Source organism: Thermobia domestica, chromosome 5 (genome assembly GCF_964235325.1).
Source record: "Thermobia domestica chromosome 5, izTheDome1.hap1.1, whole genome shotgun sequence".
Classification (NCBI taxonomy): domain Eukaryota; kingdom Metazoa; phylum Arthropoda; class Insecta; order Zygentoma; family Lepismatidae; genus Thermobia; species Thermobia domestica.
This window is the reverse complement of record NC_137458.1, coordinates 115,439,958-115,463,098: the sequence shown is the minus strand read 5'-3', so window position 1 is coordinate 115,463,098 and position 23,141 is coordinate 115,439,958. Positions and strand designations below refer to the sequence as shown.

General features: G+C 33.6%; 2 protein-coding genes across 4 annotated transcripts in view; one reads left to right on the top strand and one right to left on the bottom strand.

The window, feature by feature from the left end:
* Nucleotides 1-13,587, top strand: part of Nelf-E (negative elongation factor E) — a 42,881-nt gene extending 29,294 nt beyond the window's left edge. The window contains exons 5-6 of the mRNA XM_081758944.1: nucleotides 7,426-7,537; nucleotides 12,550-13,587. Of these exons, the coding sequence (XP_081615070.1) occupies nucleotides 7,426-7,537; nucleotides 12,550-12,626 (189 nt within the window). The 3' untranslated portion in view covers nucleotides 12,627-13,587. The remainder of the gene's footprint in view (nucleotides 1-7,425; nucleotides 7,538-12,549) is intronic.
* Nucleotides 13,588-16,029: 2,442 nt separating this feature from the next.
* The window catches only part of Pez (protein tyrosine phosphatase non-receptor pez), a 116,236-nt gene continuing 109,124 nt past the window's right edge, over nucleotides 16,030-23,141 (bottom strand). For all 3 annotated transcript variants that reach the window (XM_081758941.1, XM_081758940.1, XM_081758943.1), the window contains exon 21: nucleotides 16,030-20,716. The gene's annotated coding sequence lies outside the window, so the exon portion shown is untranslated. The remainder of the gene's footprint in view (nucleotides 20,717-23,141) is intronic.

Below are 23,141 nucleotides of genomic sequence, written 5' to 3'. Positions count from 1 at the left end.
GTATGTATGTTCCAACATAACTCATGTATGCCTAGGGCAGGGTTTCTAACCTTGGAATCGCGGCCCCTAGGGGATCGCGAAGATAGGCGGAAGAGATAAATATAGTTAGAATCTAATACCAGAAATTATTTTTAAATATTATTTTTAATTTTGTTCTGATAGGCATACTTTTATTTTTTATACACACTGTAAAGAACAATAAAAAATAAGTCTACTGAACATTTTCAAAGGGTGTAGAATTCGTGTTACTATTCGGTTCAAAGTCTTGTCGTCGCGAATTCTGTCGAGAAATTTGAAGCTTAAAATATACAAAACGATAATCATGCCTGTTGTTCTGTATGGTTGCGAAACATGGTCGCTTACTTTGAGGGAAGAACATAGACTGAAAGTATTTGAGAACAAGATCCTTAGACGAATATTCGGACCCAAGAGGAACGGGAATGGGGAATGGCGGAAACTTCATAACGAGGAACTACATAATTTATACGGTTTACCCAACATTGTTAGGGTCGTGAAGTCTAGAAGGCTTAGGTGGGCAGGTCATGTAGCTAGAATGGAAGAAAGTAGAAACGCTTTTAAAATCTTGACTGGAAGACCAATCGGAAAACGACCATTAGGAAGACCTAGGCGCAGATGGGAGGACAATATTAAGATGGTTTTCCTTGAGATACGAATACAAAGTAGAAACTGGATCCAATTGGCTAAGGATAGAAGTCAGTGTAGAGCTTTTGTGAACGCGGCATTGAACCTCCGGGTTCCATAGGCCATAGAGTTAGTTAGTTAGTAGAGTTGTTTAAAAATGAATTTAAATCAAAGAGGTATGATATAAAACTAATGAGAACTGTATATAGAAATACTAGAAAAATACACATGCAACAAAACCTGCACATTGAAATACAATTAAAATTAAAACCTAATGAGACACCTAAGCATGGTGTAATTTCACTAGTTCAGCAATGTCCGGTTCAATCTTCATGACGAACATTATCAAGCCATTTTCAACTGATAAGCGATTTCTTATCTTTGTTTTAATGTTTACCATAAAAAACACACTTTCGCACAAGTACGATATAACAAATGGAATTATTACTTTTAAAGCAGCAATCCCCAGACCAGGATATTCTTCTCTCCTCATCAGGCAGAACTTGTCCAAGTCTTCGTTACAAAAAACCCGTTGCAAAGACTTGTCGCATGATCATTCTATTATTTGGTCAAGAAGTTGTGGGCTTAGATCGGATACGTTAATGGCCTCTTCAATGAAGGAGTTTAACATCCATCTTGAACCAGCACCTTCGTCGTTGGGAATATAGATATTACAGTTACTGTATCCACTGTCAGTGCCGGGCGCCGAAAAAAGGGGCCACACATTTCGGAGGAAGTGTGTTACTCATGTTAGGAAAGTGCATGTGCACATGTGTAAAATAGAAGGAAAAACGTAATAAAATGTGCTCAAAATTAAGGAAAGGTAGGGTTTATTTTGAAAATGTTATTGAGCTTCGTGCCAACCATGGTGGCACTTCGTAGCTAGTCTGTCGACGTCACTCATATATACGGTGACATCGTACTATACTCTCGCCCCGGGCGCTGATTTTCCATGGCACTGTTCACTATAAACAAAAAAATGGATTCTACTATTATAGAAATAGGTATGTTAAAAATCCCACACAAGCTTATTATAAAACAAATTATAAAAGGGTCGCTGGCAAGAGCGTGTGATAAAAGGGGATCGTGATAGGAATTAGATTGAGAACCACTGGCCTAGAGTAATTTTAACCACATTTCTTATAGTTTCGAAAAGAGTGCTGTCGGGTTACCTATGGTGAATGGGAGGGGGATACATATAAAAGATTGGTAGAAAATGATCGATATTAGATTCATAGTTTTCGGGGTCGCTTAGATAAATAGTGAGACTTTCAATTTCGCTTAACTCCGATTAAGCTCTCATTAGTAGGGATGGGCACGAACGACTTTTCTTTGAAACTCGACTCGACTCGAAACAGACATCTTTGAGGTCTACTCTTGGACTCGGCGCAAAAAATATCTTCCAACTCGACTCGGATTAGAGTCAAGTCGAACCAAAACGAGCCAAATCCTGTGTGTAGTCCTACCTGGACAATACATAGACAATAATTATTCTATCATCAATTATACTACTATTACTACAAATAATAATAATAATAATAATAATAATAATAATAATAATAATAATAATAATAATAATTATTATTATTATTATTATTATTATTATTATTATTACTATTATTATTATTATTATTATTATTATTATTATTATTATTATTATTATTATTATTATGACAACACCGTGTACAAACATGAACAATAGATGGTTAGTAAAGGAATACTAAAAGCTAGTTGACTGCCGACGTCGGTAGTCATGAACTCTACAAGGCAAAGACATCGTTCATTACTCTAAGCTGTAAGCGTCGGTGGACTACAGATGGTCAACTATTGACCTCTCGCCAGAAATTGGTGGCCCCGCAGCGACGATCCGTGGTGGCCCAAGTTCCATTTTGAAAACTTTACTACCAGCAGCAGAGACGCGATGAAACGCCAACGAACCACAAAATTACTCTCCCAAAATATGTCAAAATGCCTATATGTGTGATTTGTTTATATTTAGGTGAATCAAAAAACACAAAACAAATACCCGGGGTGGACGCAAACTATCAATATTACGATTACTAGGCACGTGTTCTTCTGACTTCCCCACGGAAACGATCATAAAAAGCTTGGTTGTTGAAGGATAAATCATTGACGTCTTAATTTAGCCAATCAGACAAACCCCTACATCTCGAGTTCTAGAAGGTGATACCGTGAACCGTTTCAGATTTATTGCTTCCTGGTGGAGTACTATCCATGAGCAAAATTTGAGCATAACAGCCGACATGCATCTTCGGTGCCTCTTATCTTTAGTACAATTTTAACCAGAGATGGTGTGGGTCAATGAAAATTTGATCCACGACCCACCATGACCCACTATCACCCACCACCCAAATGCCCCATTGGCCCACTCTGATCCATCAACCATCGTGATCCATTCTTACCCACCACCAACTATTAACCACTCTGAACCATTGTGACCAACTCCGACCCACTAAAACCCATCGACATCAACTCTGACTGATGGCCCACGTCCTCCTCTCCATTGGCTAAAGAGGTTACACTTGTAATAAAACAAGACTGTGAAATTATCACTTATCGGAGTTTGAATTTCTACCGTTAATGGCTCAAGCACCTCTCTGTTAAAATACTGGTGGGTCTGACCTTTACGATATATAATGGCAAAGTGTTTCTCATCTTCCAAATTAAAATGAATTTAAATTTATCATATATAATTATTTCTTTGTTGCCTTACAGACACATTTCAGTAGAAAATAGGGTGAAATTTGAAAGTTTCAAATCAAGGAAAAGTAGACCAACGTAAAAAAACAGAGAGAGAGAAACTAATTTTCTATATAATTAAGCATGCCGTACTAATTGGAAATGCCCATGTAATTAAGTTTAGAATACAAATTTTATGGCCATTTTTCTTTAACTTTATGGCTTGATTGCCTTATGCTCGGAACGCTCCATATATTAAACACCAGCTTCAGCAATTATAAATAGAAAGCAGTGGGTATAAAATTCAAAAAGAACTTTAATTTGCATTACTCAATTTGTTTCTCAACTAATATCAATCGTTTTCGATTATTTTTACAAATCAACCCACTACCAATTTCCAATATATAGAAAATGCACCCCCGTCCCCCCGCTCATAAAAGATAATTTTAAAAAATGCCAGGACATATTCTCTTTATTTTTAATAAAGAGTTATATGCTGAATTTCAGCTCTCAGTTGAACGGCTTGTGAGATACTCAATTTTTCGCTCATGTGGTTCGGATTCCACGTTAATCAGTAGGTCCACGTCTCATATAGCCTCGCTGCTGAAAGGGACGCTAAACTAAACTCGACTCAATTTTTCGCAAAAATTCGGACTTCTACTCCCCCTAAGGATATGTATTATAATGAAAGTGACACGCGTATGATAACTTCCCAGTTGAGATTGGAGCCTTATTATATACCAAACGTCAATGTATTTGACTTTGCAATTTGACCGTGATGATTACGGAGACATAGTTACTTTCAATTTTTTATGATACATATCCTTATTTCATATGTTACAGATGATTCAAAAATACTTTTTCAAGCAGTTAGCTCCTCTAGAATCTCACAGGCTGCATCCCAAAATCCAACTCCTACTATCCTATGACAATCCAAAAGTGACTGAACTGTTTTTCTTAGGAACAAATGACAAAAGAAAAATGGAGATCTTGAAAGTAAAATGTAGAAAAGCTCGGTGCCCCCAATAACTACATATTTCTCCGCCCCTTCATCCCGAACTTAAAAATAAAACTTAATTCGAATATGGTTAATTAGTGAATTTATTACAGTTAAATTCCACTCACTACATGCTACAGCTACAACTATGTAACAAAAAATAACAACTGTGAAACATGTTCTGAATTACTATTAGATTTCTTACGCTATTATTAAACATATTAGAATAGTAAAAGAGGATTGTTCGTGAAATAGTATATTTGCTCTTGATTTATAACTTTTTCATACGGAAAAAAATAAAATATTATTCAAGTTTTAAACTTTGCACTCTGCAAATATGTTGCCCTCTAGGCAATGGGACTAATGTGAAATGTGGACTATTGTGGACTAATGGGAAATGCTGCACTGTTAGCGGCGCTGAAAACTTACGATTCGATTCTAATATCGAATGATTTCGATATCTTTATGTCGCTACGTAACCACCCTGGGTGCTAATGGGAGCTTAGTTGGACTTGAATTGAAAGTAGAACCATTCACCTAAGCGACCACGAAACTATGGATTCGATACTAATATCGACCCGTTTCTAGCATTTTTGATATGTATCCCGACAGTACTCTTTTTCCAGACTGTAAGAAATATAGTTAAAATTGCTCTAGATATATCAGAATTATGTTGAAATACACACATAAATCCACTTTTATATTCTGTATAAATAGAGAGTGAGCGAGCGAGCGAGCGAGAGAGGGCGACTGAAAGCATCACCACTTCCACATTGCAAAAGCATATATCAGGAATTGAATTGAAAATCTATGTAAAGACTTTCTGCTGTGGCATGCTTCATAAGGACAATTCCAGTCTGCTCACGTGACCTTTGGGGTTCATGAATTTTTTTGTGAGAGTTCCGACTTTGGATTCTCTGTTTATACCTTCTGTTCATGCATCGAATAACTTTTCAAGAACATAAATGACATTCTGTATTATGAATGTTGAGAATTACCCTCTATATGACAAATAGCTGCAAATAAATACACTACATGATTTATTTTTTGCTATTGAACGAGTTTCTTAAGTTGTATTTACATCCTCATATATAATACCGACCTACTGTGAAAATTATCTCAGATGTTATATTTTAAACATAATAATTACTATGTTCTGCAATGATTATGTTATATATACACAACTTATGTATTCTAATGTAATTATTTTATATAATTTTTCATGCATTGCGGAAAATATAATTTAAAAAAGGATTAACCTAAACGGGATTCGAACTCAAAACGTTATGATTTGAAATCCGACAGCTTACCAATGAGCTAGCACAAGGACTTCTAGAATTATGCTTCTAGCGATGTATAACGGATCTCAAGATAATTATGACATTCATATCCATTACAAACGCTGTTTCTGTTCAACTTTGACTTTTATTTTAGTACTCAGGCGATAATTATGTTCTATTTCTTAATTTTGAGCATTCTTTTACATATGGAAAGATTCTTTAACGTATTTAAATGTTCCATTACGTATGGAGAGCTAAATGACAAACAAGCATGTGCTGACATTAAAAAAAAAAGGTTTCGAAATATTGTATCATTAAGTATTTCAATCAATGTTGCTTTTTTAAACACTTGGTAACAAGTCTTATTATATTTAAAAGAAGAAAAACAAATCTGCAAACTTTTTTCCGATTGCAAAGGCTGGCTTGGAGGTTCGAACCTGGCTTACTTTTTCCCGAAGATACCCGAAGCTGGACTTAGAAAATTTTTGCCTCAAAACACCAGTAAAGAATGCGCTCAACCTTTTTGAGACAAGGTGTACATGGAACATATGTGTGATATTATCTATTATTATAAATTAATGAATGTATATATTAGTTAAAAAAAGTCAAAGACGTAACACTGAATGCTTACAACTTTATTTAAGATATTAATATGTTAAAAAAAAAAAAAAAAGCCAGAGTTCTTAATGTCGCGTGTTCAATATCAGCACGAATTTCTCAACGAAACGTTACAACTTTCCCTGCTGAGGCATAAAGCTAGTTCTGTGTCAAATTCACTCACTATCACAGTCATGAAATTGTGGAATGATCTTCCAGAAGATATTCAAAAATCAACTCAAAAATTATTTTTTGTTTCAGACTTACCAGCACAACTAGCTAAATCAATACTTATTTCCGTAGTATTGTAACACATGATCATTACTCTTATTATTTTTAGTATTGTAACACATGATCATTACTTTTATTATTTTTAGTATTGTAACACATGATCATTACTCTTATTATTTTTTCTTTTCTATTTTATTTTTATTTGTTATTATTGACAATGTAACTATGTATTAGACCGAGTGAACGATAAGGCACAAGCCTTAACTCAGTCTCCAATAAATTGAAATTGAAATCACAAATTAACTGATGAATTTTTTAAAAAAACAAAACGGCTAATAAATTGTTTAAAAATATTTTACGAGTCATTAATTTTCTCTTAATGTGACACTGTTCACTTGAAAAAAAAAAAAAAAAAGTTCGTCTAAGTTTGCGAAAAACATTTGGGATGAAACTTTAGTCTATAAAAAATAAGTGTAACTGGGCCGGAGACCAACCCGAGTTTTCGATTTATCGTATTTGTTCGCTAGCCACAATGCTATTTAGTCTTCCCCTCATCAACGTCTCATTCTGTCTTGTAGTCGGTGCTAAGCCATTCAGAGTATATAGAGTACCACATAACCGAGTATCTACATTAATGAATTTTTCTGAAAGTTGAATTAGATGTATAATATATGGAGGAAACGACCTCAGAGTCACTGTGTGTGACTAGTCTGGAGACGAATTGTAGCCCACGGCAACACGGCAGCGGTGATCCAGACACCTAGGTTCGATGAGCGGGCCAGTCGTATTTTTATTAAATTATGCCTTTATTGAATATTTTATATATATATATATATATATATATATATATATATGATTATTATTTGTTGTTTAATACATGATACTTAGCTTTAAAATAATCTTGTTGTATCACATGTGGTTACTGCAAAATATTTATTTACCCTTCGTCTTTTTTTCTTATTATTATTATTATTATAGGTGGACGGTAGCATAGTGTCTGGAATTCAGCTTAAAGTGTCTTTAGCGAGAAGGCAGCCAGTTATAGAACCAATTAATGACGCATCGTCATCTGCAACGTGGTCCACAATTGGTAGGTTTTAATCGTACTTTGTGTTGTAGTATATTCGTTTCTTCAATGGTTGAAACCGCATTTAAAGAAAGCTGTTTCAACTAAATATGCTAAGGGAGGTCTACTGATATTTATAGCATCTATAAAGAAGTTTAAATTGAAATCTTAAAAGTTAAAATGGGGACGGAACAGATGTTCTTGAATGTAAATTTTCCAAGAAACGAAGAAATGTTTGTGTTGAGTCCATTTTGTAAGTATATTTTGTTAAGAAAATGGTTTATCCACTTCTTGTCTTGCTTTAGCAGTACTGAGTTTGGGAGGAAAACCTCGAAGAAAATGTGGGGATACTGTTCAGCATTGCGAGAAAAATTAATGTGGGATCAAATTAATACTGTTAATTATAAATGCAATTGGGGATAACAATAAATGACACACGCCAAATTGATGAATGGCAAAGATCTAAGAGACGCAAGTAAGGTAAAGGAAATCATTTACTGTACCTCTGCCATGATGCAGTTTAAAGTATCCTTATGTTAGCTGTAAGGTGTGAAACACAATCCTGCAACAGCGCCTGTAGCTTCAAGTGTTTCTGATATTCAGTTAATAGGCACCCGAATCCGGACCTCTAGTATGGACGTCTATTTATCCCTCCTTCGTGAGATCTTGAAAGGGTTATTTTCCTTCAAAATACGAGTCAGTATGACACTTATTAACACGAGTGGTATGAGGCTATGGATGGCCTCACGTCGTGGATGAATGTGCTTCCTCTGAAATTAACCTTTTGTTGCCGTCTTAATTCTCCAACATGTAAGAGTCCCTCGTGGTTCCAATCCAGTAGTTTTGTTCTAGCTGTTTATTTCCTGTTTCTTTGTTGTCTACCTCAACATAAAATTGTAAGAATTGAAAAGTAGAAAGTGGAGAGTTACGCTGAAATAATCATGGCTGATATTGTTTTCAGGGAGCAGACAGAAACTAGGAAAGAAAGAATAATAACTTAGCAGTTGGGGAAGGGTGAAAAACAGGGTCTCTTGAGTTTTTATTTTGATTACGAATACATAATAACGATTCAGTGTATGAAGATTGCGTGCAGGAAGAATCCAAAATAGGCACAAATTTTGTTGTGCCCTAATTCTGCTACAGTACTATCCTTGCTATTGCTATATTGCACCAAGGAACCCACTTTTTGCTTCACAGTGGGTAACGCCTGGGCCTCCCATATCTACGATGCCTGGTATTGGAGGTCGTAATAATAACGGATGTTCGCTTTGTTACACTTCAACACTGCGTTTGTCCCTTTAACACATGGAAACCATTCGTCATACACTGTTTATTTATTTACTTATAATTTAACCAATGTCGGAAAGGGCGCAAGTGCAACCTTCCCAAAAGGCAGTAATTTTCGAGTCTCACTCTCACACACGCGCACTGGTTGTCCTCGTGCAAGTCAACGTACAGCATTTCGATCTACGCGTACTAACTTCATCTCATGCTACAACCTAGCGATCGAAGTCGTTATCAGAAATCTGAAACGACTTTCTGTATCTATATATATGTATATTAAAATGAAAACGACTTTGTCTCATGATCACGGGAAAATGACTGAACCATTTGATTGAAGTTTTGAACATAAGTGTTTACGTCGTATTGTGTTCTTATGTTAATATTGATTAAAATTCGTATTATAAGGTTGGAGAGGGAAGTTCAAAATTTACGAAAAAAAAAACAGTAGTATATCACGAGTCCCTAAAGTTTGGAAGATGAACGCGGTTCTCATGAAAAATAAGCTAACACGTGTCCCAACGTTTTCATTTTTTTTTTTTCTTTTAAGGAGCCAATTTATATATTCACATTAAAGTCGATGTTTGTTTCATCATTACGTGAAACAGGCTGAATCAAGATTTTTTTTTTTTTTTTTTTGAACTTAGCACTATGCTCGAGCCGGATTTTTATACCATTTTAATTAAAATGTGTATTCTAAAGGGGAGAGGGTTTAAAATGGAGTATCGCACGAGTGGAATCTCGTTACGGAGATGAAACTTGGTATATATATATTTTATGAAAAACAAGCGGACACGTACTGTAGCGTTTTTGGAAATTCCGCTTTTAAGTATGCAATTTCCTTTATTTTGTTTCTTAATATATAAAAATGATTTAAAAGTTGTCAACATTGAAATTAATTCTTGGTTCAGGCCGGATTTTTGTTATATCACTTTAATTAAAATCCATATTTTAAGGGGGGGAGGGAGTTCAAAATGTATGCTAAGAATATAGTATTCACGAGCCTCTCAAGTGGGACAGATGTAACTCGGTATATAAACTTCTTACGAAATGTAATTTGACACGTAAGTCAGCCATTTTTGGAAATTCCATTTTTATAGAAGGGGCAGATTCTAAAATTCCACATTTTGCACTTATAAAATGGCCGGAGTAAACCGTATAAAATTAAATTTTGAACATATTTAAGACTTTGGATAGGCATGTCAATCAAAGCAAAATGATACTCGATAAAGAGAAGAGGTTTAGAACGCGAAGAATAACGGCTGTAATATCTGAAATTTTTGAACATAGCATTTGGGTCGAACTTAGTTTTAAATTTCACTTTTATTCAAATAAGCATTGTTAAGGGATGAAAGGGGATCAAACATATCCTTCATGTTTTTCATTATTTTGTTTTCCCGTGCAAAGAACGGGTATTTCAGCTAATGAGTTATATTATTCTTGTATCCTTAAGTGAGGGGAAATTAGCTTAAGAGGTGCAGACATTAGCCTAAAATTCTCCTAAATCGTAAAAATTTGAAAAGGAAATTTACCATTGATGTATGTTAATTTTGTTTTCATATTTTCGCGTTTCCGTGTTAAATTTAGATTAATCAGGGAATTGATAAATCAATAAATTGAATAAATTTTGGAATTAGTTGACAGCTTTTTTATTTATATATTATAAATATATAAAATACATAGATATCTTATAAATACATAAGATTTAAATTATAGTAAAGCTGAGCTGTGTGATGACTGCAATCAGGGTTGGCTGGTTTAAACCAGCTGGTTTTTCAACAAAAAAAAAAAAAAAAAAAAAAGTTTAAACCGAACGAAAAATGCTTTAAATCGTGTGAACTTCATAGTGACGTCTCCACATATGAAACCATCTGCATTACGTTTATCTACTTTTCACCTTTTAATCAAGGGGTCTCGTGTTCAATTCTCGGTCGAATCACAACCCATCTTTCAAGTGTAAACCAAGTAGCGATTCGAGGTGTCCCTTTAAGCAAAAGTCTTCTCCGTGATAACCTTGGTATTTCATAAGGATGCTAAGCCTAAACATACGAAACGAAACCAAATTATATATTTCTACTTGAATGAATGCCTGTTGTTTTAGAAAGAAACTAAAGTTGGTTAAATATATTGATAGAAATTGGCAAAATGTATCAACTGCCTACGCAGCTTCCAACATCAGCTTGGATTTGACTTTGTTTTAATTTTATTGAATGATATCTACATACCAAATTTGTAATTTAATACCTCAGTTTTAGCGTAGTGATTATGATACGTTGACCTTAAAATTTTATATACAAATACATTTAAAGTAGTAACAGGATTTTCCCAATGGCTAAGGCGGGAGTTTCCCGATTTATATATAATTGTATAATGTTTTTACTTGTGTAACTGTTTATCTTTCTGTCCTTCTGAAATGACTCTTGACAATTATATTAACAAGTAGGCCTATGTAAAGATCAGTACAACGTATTTTTATCAGGAGTCCTTCGTGAGTGAGTCGGCAATCGCATTTGTGACCAATTAGTCCCGGTTTCGTGTCCAAATGGACAATTTTTCTTGGATGAAACCGAAAAGCGGTTTGGATTCCGCTTTAAGCTTATGTGACCCCCTTCCAGCATAACCTTGTTGTTGCATAACAACATCAAGGCGAAACAAACTAATTTCTGTCCATATCTAATATAAATACATAGAGTAAATTATTTAAACAAAAACAAAAAAAAAAAAAAAAAAAAAAAAAAAAACTGGTTTAAACCAAAAAACTGGTTTTTTGGTTTTTTCAATAAAAACCATGGTTTTTGCCAACCCTGACTGTAATCGTCTAGTATAAAAATTGATGCCTCTTTTAGACATAGTTGTTTAGAACTATATTACATTCATAGCTGTTTTTGTGTAGATCAACTCTATCCTTGAGAAGTTGTGGCAACTAATCCTGAGAACTTTCCTATTGCGAGCGCATTACTGTTGAGCTTAATTGCGCATTTCAGGTGTCATCGTTACGTAGTTACTTCTCTTTGTTGTACTCCGCCCGTCTTGAGCCAGATTTTATTATTAATGGTACTTTTAATATAACTATAAAACCATCCTTTGTTTACGACGATAACGTGTATTTAACATGTATTTACTTCTTTTATTTTATTTAATATTCAAAGCAAAAGTGTTACTTCACCTGGCAGTAGCTACATAATAGAAGAAGAAGAAATGTTATATCGAATGTCATGAACAATCTTGTTCTGAAAATGTTTATTTTACTAGTTGTCATGACAGTGTTTCGGTTGCCAGGGTAGCAGATTCGTTACCATCTATTTGTTTATAAGCAATTATAAAATATAATTCTACAAGACGCTATATAATATAGAAGTGTATTGAATCACTGTAAAGCAATTAATAATTATTTTGGATATAGTGCTTTTTAAGTAATCAAAACTAGTGTGTAATCCTTGTATTATTATCGCAGTAAGGAACAACATACGAAATATATCTTTGAATAAGTAAACATTCGAACTGTAGTGTCGTTATGTTCCATTTAAAAATGATTTTATGCTAACACTGAATTTGCCATTAAATTAAAAGCATTGTTAATGGTGGTGATTGTTGGGGAATCGGAAATTTCTCTCAGGGCCAAATAAAATTCTAGAAAAACGGACGTTATTAGTGTTCTTAGCCGGAGAAAAAAAAAATGTAATAGTTTAATGTTTTCGGATAATTACTGTATGTACAAATCCAAATCTAAGTGGATTATATTTTTCTGTTTCCAGCTGCTAGCCATTCCCAGAAAGGAAGTCACAAGGACAAAAGGGAGTTAGTAACATATGAAGACGATTTCTTCGAGTGAAATGTGGTTAATTTACGTCAGTGAACGTTAACGTTTTATAAGTTGTGTGTGTTTATTTTAATTTAAGTGGATTAATATATACAGATTATTTGTGGTTCTTATGTTCTTCTGTTAAGTAGACCGCTGCTATGTTGAGTCTTAACAGAAATATTATCTATGAGTATTTGAAAGAATTGGTGATTTGACTATGATGTATATCAACTAAGGAAAACTTAGTACCGAAGTATAGTGAGTGCTTCTGTGAATAATTAACTGAAACATCTGAATATATATTTTGAATTTACTGTAGAATATATGTGTGTATTGCAATCTAAATTCACATCAGCTTTATATAAATATATATATAATACGTACTGGAGGTAAAAATTTCATTTTGTATAGTACAGCAATGGCACTTCGTACATATAAGTCCCGCTCAGTTTGACCACGTATTCTTTTAGTTTCTATAATTCACATTCTGGATTTTATTTTAGTTAGAAGGGAGGAATAACTCTTTACTACTCTTTGCCTGAGCATATTTTCTGAGACTTTTCAAGGTGAAATACAATCCAACGAATCCTATGACGTGAGATACCATCGAGACCATCTTAAAATTGTTTTCCGCACCCTACTAGCCAGCCATACAGGTCATTTATCCTTTTGACAACCTTCCTTATTCTTAAGTATCATTCGAGTCACTCTAAACATACATAAACACTGGCACTACATTCACACGATCTTATTTCTTGAAACTGTGCATTACATTATTATTATCCTTTCTTCTCGTACCATAACATCACTTCCTTGAAAGAGGGTATAGCTCTGTCGGAAGTTAGTAGCGCATGAGCAAGTTTATTTTAAAAATGACTACAATGTAAACTGTGGGTAACAAACAAATTACTGAAACATATGTGGAGCAAGAAGTATATTAATCCCTAAATATTATGCGGTTATTTGCAATAAAGATCTTTGCAAGTCGAAATTTAATGTTTTTTTTTTTCTTTCTTTCTAAATGCTTATTAGGTTAAGTATTATTTTAGCTAACTATTAGGTCTTCGCTACACTCTCCACCTCTTTTAAAACTTTTAGAGAATAAGTTCAAGACAAGAAAGGATACCAAACATTTACAAAGTAGTACGTCATACAGTATCAATAAAATACGAGTGCATAACTAAGTTTCCAAGTTTTTCTTTTTTATAGACCAGAAATATGAATGTACAGTCGATGACAAAAGTCGGACATCCACTTCACTTCGACAAAAGGTAGTAGAAAAACACGTACAGCCTCTCATAAGCGACCAATTTTTGCTTTGATGTATGAAACAATCACTCGACAACAAAAACATCACATTATCGGACTTTTCTCTACCTGTTAGTCTCCTGGAATGTTTTATTTTCCACCGCCAGCTAGGTTTACTCGCTTCCCGATTCGTCTATAGAAGATTCAACAGGTGGTGATTGTTTCAAAGCATAAGATTCTTGTCTTACACTACTGCCAAAAAAACAACAGTGGTTGGTGATTGTTGCTATCCCGTAATTGCATTGGAAGAAAATGAAGAGAACAAATGGAAAATAAAGACATAAAGGACATCTGCGGAAAAGAGGACATTTGACATTTTAATTTTTCTGTCAACTGAGGGACGTCTTTATTTTTATTTTACGATATTTAGATGGTGTTGAAAGTAGATAGAACAGTGCGGATGTTTGAAGATTTCTTGTTCTGAAATATTTTTATAGCCATCACGGAGTGTATCCTTGTTTTAACTTTAACGTCTTGAATAAGATAAAGGTGCTTGTTAGTATCTAGGAGAGTGCACGAGACTAAAGAAAATGCGCAACGTATTTTACAGACAATATTAGAAATTTTCAAGCCCGTTAAAACTCTGCTATAACAAATCATGCAATGCAAAGCTTTCATTATCATCAATGGAAAATAAACCAAAGATATAATAACAAAACGTTTGAAGTGATTTCTATGCGACGGAAGTTAACAAAAATTCAGTCCATTGTTAAAGGAAAAAAAAAAAAGTTTGAGAAACATTGGTCTATTATTTTTGATGTTCGACGTGGTTTGCTCTCCACATTTGATTATATATATATTATAGTTGTTGCGAAAACTGTGCTGCCAACTTTCTGGAGTAAACGATAATTATTTACTTTCTTTCAGAAGTGCTGCTGAAATGTTGTGGTGTGGCGTTAAGAAATTAACTAATATTCATAATCGGTCAGTCCTAAAGTAATAGTTATTCAGCCCAGTTACTATTTTCTTAACTATCTTTCCAATTACTGGTTATATTCCTGCATTTAAACTCGTCGTACATTTATATGCACAGTACATCCGAAATAGTTTAATCTACTCAGATAAACCAATTAATATTGTGCAACACGACACAAAAATAAACCAACCAAGTTACAGTTATTCGATGAATATTTGAAGAAAAATGAATACGCCGTCTGCTTATTACTAAATACTTTTGAACGTAACTCGAAATCCTATTTTAAGAATAAATATATAAAATATGCGAAACCTTCTAAAAGGATTTTTTTTTTTTCGTTATTCGAAATTACATAAATCAGTTGTTAACCTGAAGCTTTCGGCTCATCTGTAAACTGCCTGCCACTACCGATATCTCTTGACGCTAAGTATGAGGCAGTGCAGTTTGCGACAACCAATACTATTTATTAAGAATTATCGTGACTGAGGTGTGTTGATTTTATCATAAAGTATAAAATGTAAATATTTTGCTTAATGTTTATGTAACTACGTAGTAAGTCGTTCATATTTTGAGGTTTGCATATTAGCATTACTCACAGACTAATGAATCTTATTATTATAATAAAGATTTGTAGCTTTTTAAAATCTTACAACAATGACTGGACGTAAACACTCAAAACTTCCGGCTTGTACCAATATTCTTTTTTCTTTTGCATAACTCGAAGCTTTGAATTGTCTGTCACAAGGGTGACACGGTGACTCAGTGGCAGAGCACTCACCTCTGGTGTGAGATCATGTGAGTTTCTGGTAGACAACATCGCATTCGTGGATTTTCTCCATTTCCCACATTTTCATTCGACTAATTACTTTTATAATCATTCGCTTTTCTTTAGCCTAAAGGGAGATGTAAAAGCGAATTTTCAGTATGTATATTTCTACTGTCACACTATAATTATTTAACGAGGACAAGGTATAATGGACAGAATATATATATATATATAATCACACTATTTTCGAGATTCTACATTCAAGAAACATTTCAACATAATTTTCTTCACAAAGATAACTCTGAAATTGAAAATGGCGGCTCTGTCCCAAATACCTTATCCTCATTTAACCATAGAATAACTGGAAATTCATACTTTATAAATGTACGTACAGTAACCAATATTTGCATAATGCACGGAACAGTGTAGTAAAATTCTTACGATATGGAACACACAGTTTTATTAAAATGTACCGAACACTACAACAGCAACAACAACAATATATTAAAAAAATTAAAGCAGTATTCATTTTAATAGCTGCATCTTAAATACATTTTAAGGCGTCTATCACTCAACAATTTGTGTAATATCAAAATAATCGCACAGATTTCTACATCATGTCAATGTATTCTAAATGGCTAATTGACGAGGTTTTATTTAAAACAACACCTTTTTCTTTCAGAGAACTGACGACGAACTTTAGTTCATCACAGGATTTTACTCTTATAAAATGCATCAAATACATTACTAGATACCTTGGGTCTTTAATAAAATCGCACCTGGAAAGTTACTTGAAAGAGAATCCTCGAAATAAATATACCGAAATTACGCGCATTGATTGCACTAAATTATTTATACTTCACTTTGTTTTACTATCTAATACAAAATTAAGAGCTCTAGTCGATACAACCAATACTTTTTGTTATGAACAAAATATTATGTACAATTGACATCTGATATTTGTTACTTGACATCCGTTTTATTATTATTTACATTTCAACGTGTTATACTTAAGCATTACATTTTATCCATCTCAAGTTATTTCCTCTGATACACTTGCTAGAGAGACTATGCATGAACTGATAAATTCGAAGTTTTGTATTTTCAATTAAAAGCTAATAATGTTTTAACAGTAATTCAAACGGATGAGCTAACAATATTACTCAAAAGGCCGTTTATGTGAGACCCTTTGAAAGAATTAAGTCACCCTAAATTTCGAACTCGTACCCTTGTCTTTAATTCTAATTCCGGAGTAATATTTGCACTTCCAAGCTTTTGATTCTCCGCTAGAACCTTGGTCACGGATAATAAAAATAAGAGCAAAAGCAATAAAACTATACGAAATGTACGAAGAAACAAACTCACTTGGAAATATCAGCGTAAATAAACCTTGTCCTGCAAGGTTGCTGGTATTTCGCTCGTCACCTTACAAGCCAAGATGTTCCTCTAATAGTCTTCCCCGGTAATTTATTCCTTCATATTTTTTATCTTCCGTGACCACTGGAAAACCTAAAGATTGTTCAGAACACAGTATTAAGAAAATACACCGGGGGGATGCCTGCACTCTAACTGAAATCATAGTCTTGCTAGTGCAATACTAGATCTCTTTTCCACAATCTCCACAGCAAAGCGGACAATTCGTAATCTTCGAAACGGAAGTCATAAGGTTTTACTTTTTTTTTTCTGAAAATACTACTATTGATAATCAGAAAATGCACAGTGATTATGTACTTGAAAAAAAAATTTCATTTGGTAATAAAATATAAAATATCAAGGAGAGTTACAAAATGATGAAACTAGCAGTTTTTGGAACTTGATATGAAAACAATCGCCGAAAACTCTCGCAATGACATGTTTGAGCAATCTTTAATGGACATGAAATATATTCTTCAATATCAGTTTCGTGACCACAAGGCAAATCATGATAACAACATCTATATATATAAATCTAAGCTGAATATTCAGAAGAACTGGCCGGATTATGCGGTATACTGTTACACAAAGTGCGCATTGTTATTCAGATTTCCAAGTCCACTTATAAGATTATGATCTAGAAAAGTTACATGTTCATGAATATTATGTACATTTCTTACAATTAGGAACTGAAACCTTTTTTTATTTTATTTTAATGTTTACAAAACTTTAGCCCAAAGAAATCATCCAGAAAAGCTGTACATTAATTACAAAGAAGAAAACAACTTTATTTTCCTTCTTGGCACAATAAAGTATCTTTCTAATATTTGACTTACTCAGAAAAGTGATTCAATGAACTGTGATTACCTCCAAGATAATCGCAGTTCATGTGTTAATCACTTATCTCAGTTAAAAGAACATAGTCATCTATCTTTCAAACAACTTGCTCAATATTGAAAGGCTATGTAAGGATCTATGTCCCATCTGTTACATTTTCAAAATACATTAAAACCAATGAATATCAAGTATATGAAGCACGTAATTCCGAAACCGACTAAGTGAAAAATCTGACAGAAAGAGAGGAAAAACGCGTAAACGTTACTCACTCGTTTTAGAAAACCTCAAATGACTATATCCTCCTGCCTTATGCGTGGAAATAAGACCTTTAAGGTGTGGAACTTCCGTAAGTTGTAGAACTATCCATCCCGAAAAACTTAATCGCAAAATAAGTTATTATTGTTATTCTTTGCACTTAGGCGGTTTTGAAGCTAAACAAACAAAACAACTTCAAGGCTTACTTTTAAGTCTCTCAACATAACAAAAATATGAATTCCTTCCAGCATACTTCCCTCATCAAATATAATATGAACTTATTACAATATTTCCACCTTTAGCTTATCAATAATGACTCTCTTCCTTACTTTCCCGAACAAGGAAGGTGAAAAATACTGAATAATAATAATAATACGATAGTAAATCAAGCGACATCACTAAATTGTTTATTTGTATGACAGTTTCACAACCATTTTGATTTTTAAAGGCACATCCTTTCACAATCAACTTTATCTAAATAACTTTACAATTAATGTCAAATATTCTAAATATATGCAATACATATGAGTTTAGCAGCAGCAAATTATTTGTTCATCTCAGTACTAAAACATACATATCAGTAGATTCACGGCAGTTTTTTTTTTTTTTTTTTTTTTTTTTTTTTTTAACAGCTGAACCAAACTATCTGCCTATTTTTTTCTCTGCGGTTCCGATAACTAAAGTAACTATCAGATTCTACACAGCTGCAAAGGCTTCGCACATTAAGGGCATTTGTTACAGATATTGACGAACCTTTTATAATTTTTTTCTTTATTAGTAACAAATCAACAACACAGTCAACTTGAATTCTTTTAAATACGCTATTCACTTTAAAACTCTCTTTACATATATTTATAAGCATTGCTCATACTTTACTTTAAACACTGTCTCACGCCATTTTATGTACTGTGCTATTGACTCACAGGTGAATAATGAAAAATCTACCACTGTTAAAGAAGAGAGAGAGAGAGAAAGCAAAACTGAAATTAGCTGCTCTCTGCTGCCTATTTTTTCCCCCATCTACCGAGACGTTCTCACGTACAAAATGATAATTGTATTTACAAGATTACAACAATGACCGACAAATTACTGATCTAATACACGCAACTGAAGTAACTGTCAACTAAACACATTCCAGCCTCTAAAATATCTCAACAACAGAAACAGTAATTTTCAATTTTAAACAAACCAAAATTTACGAGTTAAAATAAGCCACGTTGAAGGACAAAAATTTGTTAGCTAAGCAATGTAATGGATTTTTAAAAAATTATTCAAATAAAATACATGCATTGCTTTATATATATAATTTTTGTCTGCCGATTTAACCGCCTTAACTTAAAGCAGATAAGTATTCTGCTTCGAAAATTATCTGCAACTTCTTACATTCCTGGAAAGTAATGGTCGATATAAAAAGTTAAAAAATGTGTAACTGTTACTCACCTGGAAGTTGACAAAATATACAGGGTGTTCGATATCAACACTATCAATAAAAAACTTTTATACTCAGCAAAGAGTAAGTTTATTTCAATGCATTTTTTTTTTTTTTCGCCCCACATTATCCAACTTACGTTAGATGTAGCTTAAATAAGATTTTCAATGATGGTTGGATCAGGCGTGGCGGGCACATACCATGGTCTCCAAGATCCCCTAATCTGTTTGGACTTTTTTTCTTTGGGGATGCATAAAGGATAATGCTTATAAGTAGCGGATTTGGTTGATTTGCGTCGGATAATTGTCAGATACTTGTGAAACCATCACATCACAGATGTTTGAAAACACATAGTGTGAGATAATTTCGTTTGGGCGTTTGTGCAGCTACACCTAGTACATACATAGAAATTTACTGATCAGCATAAAAGCTTGGTATTTTTTTTTTTTTAATTGACTGAAATATATTTATTACTTGCTAAGTTATAAAAGTTTTTTATTGGTGCTGGACACCATGTATTTTAAAATTTAGAGAGATTCGAATTAATTACTACCTTTAATCCCTGCATATTTGTTAGCCTTTTATAAAATTGTTAACCCTAATAATAAAGAAAAAAAAAAAAAAAACTTCCAGTAAAGGAATAATAGATTTTGATGTTTATAATGTTCTTTAACGTGGTACTTAATTCTTTATAGCTCATCTGAGAGTATCAACAAGAAATCAACAAATGTTAACATCTTTGGAATATAGCAAACAATATTTTTCTAAAATGTTGAGTTCATTAAAATGTCCTTTACACAAGTCTAACATATTCTTTCAATTAAAATGGTTTAAAATACAACGTGAATATGCATTATTAAATCACAACACAGTCTTAATACTTCTGTTTTTACATTAAAATAAGATTATTATACGCTCTTCTGTAGTTATTACATTTGGAAAATAATATGTGTACATTTTTGTTTCTTATAAAATATCTCTAAAAAGTTTCTGAACACATGCATATATTTAATAGACCTTAAAATCATAGGGATAGTACACTGCTATGTTTTAAAATTATGGACTAGTTAATGATTAAAATATGTAAAAAATATTACATGACAAAAAACAGTTTATAAATTAAATTAGTGACGTTATTTCCATAAAATAAAATCAGGCACAATTTCAGGCACGATTTCTTCACTATCTTCTTAAAGCTTTAAAAAATAAAAATAAAAAGGTTGACAATTAGCAATTTGTAATGAAGTTAATATAAGCAAAAATCAATATGAAATTGGTATAATGCAACTTTCCATATACAAACATTTTAACCTAAGCATAAAATGAACTTATATTACCTTGCCACTGAGGAAGGAACCAGTTGTGAGTTCCGAAACGTCAAAGTGTTTAAACTTTTCAAGGGAGGATTCATTGGTAAGTAGTCAATTTTTTGTTAATAAAATGAGCTTATTCGAAAGTCCCTGCCTTACCTAGTTCTTACGTGTCGATGTGTAACATACTTCAGAGAAACTGAATTTTACCGCCGTTACAACTTTCTAATTGTACACATATCTTATAGTGTGAGATCATTCTTTTTAAGTTACCAAAGAACGATATCCAGATTCATCCAGTGATATCTAAATGTAAAATTTACTTGAAAAAATATATATATAGTGGCAGATCCATTATATGATCAAGGGAGGGGCTAAACCATAGTTTGCCACTTTATCCAGTGTAAAGCAGGATTGAAGCCCATTTTATCCAGTGTATGCCTGAGCGTCAAGGGGTGGCTATAGCCCACCTGGATCCGCGCATATATAATTATAAAACAACACATCAGTAAAAAAAAGAGAGAAGTTACGCTTCGAGCAAGGCTTAGGATTTAATTTTCAGTTTAGCATCCATTTCAGCTGCGAGTCTATACGAGACGTGGGCTCACAGTTTAACATGGGAATCGAACCCGAGTCTCCCACACCAAAAGCACGCGCGTGACCGCTTAGTCACGAATGAGCTCATCACTGAATTGTGTTCAGTGGTGTATATCACTAAAGTAACATTTAAACTTCAGCACTTACGTTTAACATCTAAAATTTACATAATTTATACACTCCTTTCTGTTACGTATGAATTTATAACTGAACTACGACGAATGTTCCGAAATGTATAACGAATATACATCATATCTCTTTCATGATGTGCCCGCACAGTGGTCGTGATCCTGTAATCCAACTTCTCTTGGAAAAAATGAAATGAAATCCTTGATGTGAAATGAATGAAATAGTGGAATGAAGAAAGAGGGAGGAAACGGGAGAACCCGGAAAAACCCACGCACACGGTATTTATCCATCACAAAACTCACTTGGCGCGAGCTGGAATCGAATCAAGGACCCCATGCACTATAGATGAAAGCTCTACCACTGAGCCACTGCTGCCCCCACCTTTCTTGAAGGTGAGATAGCATGGCGCGGAACAGCCTATAGTATGAGGAGAGCTGATGGTCTATACACCCGCCAATTGTACCGAATTCAAGGCTTGATCGTGGTTCGGAGCTCACTTAATAGTAGGCACTGTCCTTCGTAACTTGATTGTTGGATAAGAACTATAAAACACAAAACTCACTTTTTTTTTCACAACGTGTACTCCCTTTATGATGGAGGTGCCTCCTGTGTTGTTAGAAGAAATTAGCTGTATCGCACTTTTTTTCTTTTAGTTAAATGTTCCACGATTATGCTTCAAGGATATGGGAGACGTAACGAAAACCCCGAGAAAACCAACGCACACGGTGTTTTGTCCTCCACAAAGCCCATTTGGCACGAGCTCGGATCGAACCAGGAACTCCATGCACCAGAGGTAATAGCTCTACCACTGAGCCACCGCGGCCCATATCGCACTTTTCATATGCACAACTTTGGCAAAACGTTCGGAGTCAAGTGAAAACATCCTTTGTAAGAATACCTAACGGACCTCGTAAAAAGTCAAAAGTAATTCATTATTGCATACTCTAACAGTATTTAGACATTACTTTTAAACCAACATCAATACCCGCAATTGTTAGGCAATAGAAAAATCACAATCTTTTAGTTATGCAACAGTAATTTTAGTAAAGCAAGTAGCAGAAGAAAAAAATATAACGTGAAAACACAACAATATTCTATGTAATTTAAAACTTGTTCAATTATTTCATAAAGTTGGCTTTGTGGTGGACAAACACTACGTGTGTGGGTTTTCTCAGGGCTCTCTGTTTCCTCTAATTTTCTTCATTCTATCATTATCATCCATCTCGTTATTATCGTCTCCCTTACCCTCGGTGTATTTACAATTTTTACAAAATAAAATAAAAAAATTAGCAATAGACTAACGAATTACCAACAGACTAACGAATTTAAACGTTCAATCATTAACAAATAAATAAATAAATAAAGTAAAAATTTTGTTTTCATGGGTAAAATTCAAACAAAAAGTAATGTTTAACGTACACATCGAATTATTCGAAAAACCTCTGTTCACCATGGGTTAAAGAACTACATCAAAGATTAAATTATTAATGAAAGAGGCAATTCTTCTCTGCTGATGTACGTGCCTATTTAACTAAATATCATCATCTCCCATGTGCTATATTTATTTTTTCATGATATCATGCTA